The sequence below is a fragment of the Penaeus monodon genome, chromosome 33 (genome assembly GCF_015228065.2).
Source record: "Penaeus monodon isolate SGIC_2016 chromosome 33, NSTDA_Pmon_1, whole genome shotgun sequence".
NCBI classification, from domain to species: domain Eukaryota; kingdom Metazoa; phylum Arthropoda; class Malacostraca; order Decapoda; family Penaeidae; genus Penaeus; species Penaeus monodon.
The window spans coordinates 12,396,800-12,397,684 of record NC_051418.1 but is presented as its reverse complement, the minus strand read 5'-3'; the positions used below and the strand labels follow the sequence as shown (position 1 = coordinate 12,397,684).

The window sequence follows — 885 nt, the reverse complement described above, 5'->3', positions numbered from 1 at the left end:
TATTTCCCATTAGCTCCTCTTCCTCTTCTGGAACTGCTACCTGAAACTCCAGATTTTTTAACTGTTCCGATTATGGCAACATCACTATCTGACTTCTGCTTCTCTGTCTTTTGTACAATGGTCACTTTCACATTGAGTGCTTTTACTTTCTTAGCAAATTTCTTAATGGCAGGATGATAGTCTCTCTCCCAGTTTCCCCCCGCCAATCCACAGCCAATGCAATAAGGGAAGACTACGTGCTTGATGCCTTCCCTCGCGACCTGTGTGGCCAGCTGCTCCAAGGCTTCCCTGAACCATCTGATTCTGTTGCCTGCCGTGTCCCTGAACAGGCCGTCCAGGAGCTCTGGGTCTCGTTCACTACTATTGTTTGTGTCCTGCAGAGTCTTTGCCAGCCTTTTGTTCATGATATTTTTATCTCTCTCTTTCCCCATGTAGAACTGTCCAAAAACATCAACAACGATGGGCCCGCGGACTGGGGTTTTAGGATGGCAAATGCCAATCGTACCTGGCTTGGGTCGGTCTTCCAACACTGAACGATTGTAGTTTTTAATTTGCCTCCGGCGACTATACAAATCACTATAGGGATATTTCTTTGCTAAGACCTCTGACAGTCCATGGGGCCTGACAGCCACACAGTTGAGGATCTGAACCAGGGCTGTTTGGATGTTGCTATATTCTGGGGCTGTGATGTCTCCTCGGACACACACCAAGCCACCTACAAAGAGAAATGTAAGTGACAGATAACAGCTGCTTCTTTTTTATCTATTTCTTGCCCAAATTTTCTTGTCAGAGATGAAAACAAATCCAAAATGTGAAAATAAAGGCATATAATGCAAATGATATAAAAAAGAATGGTGTAGAGTCAATAAAAAGTATTTAATAAAA

At 43.7% G+C, this 885-nt stretch overlaps 1 protein-coding gene across 2 annotated transcripts in view; it reads right to left on the bottom strand.

Moving 5' to 3' along the window:
* LOC119594048 overlaps positions 1 to 885 on the bottom strand; it is a gene marked incomplete in the record, with an annotated part of 19,142 nt that overhangs the window by 5,058 nt on the left and 13,199 nt on the right. The window contains 1 exon segment of one of the 2 annotated variants that reach the window (XM_037943081.1): positions 506 to 715. Coding sequence (XP_037799009.1) covers positions 506 to 715 — 210 coding nt within the window. 2 annotated transcript variants of the gene reach the window in all.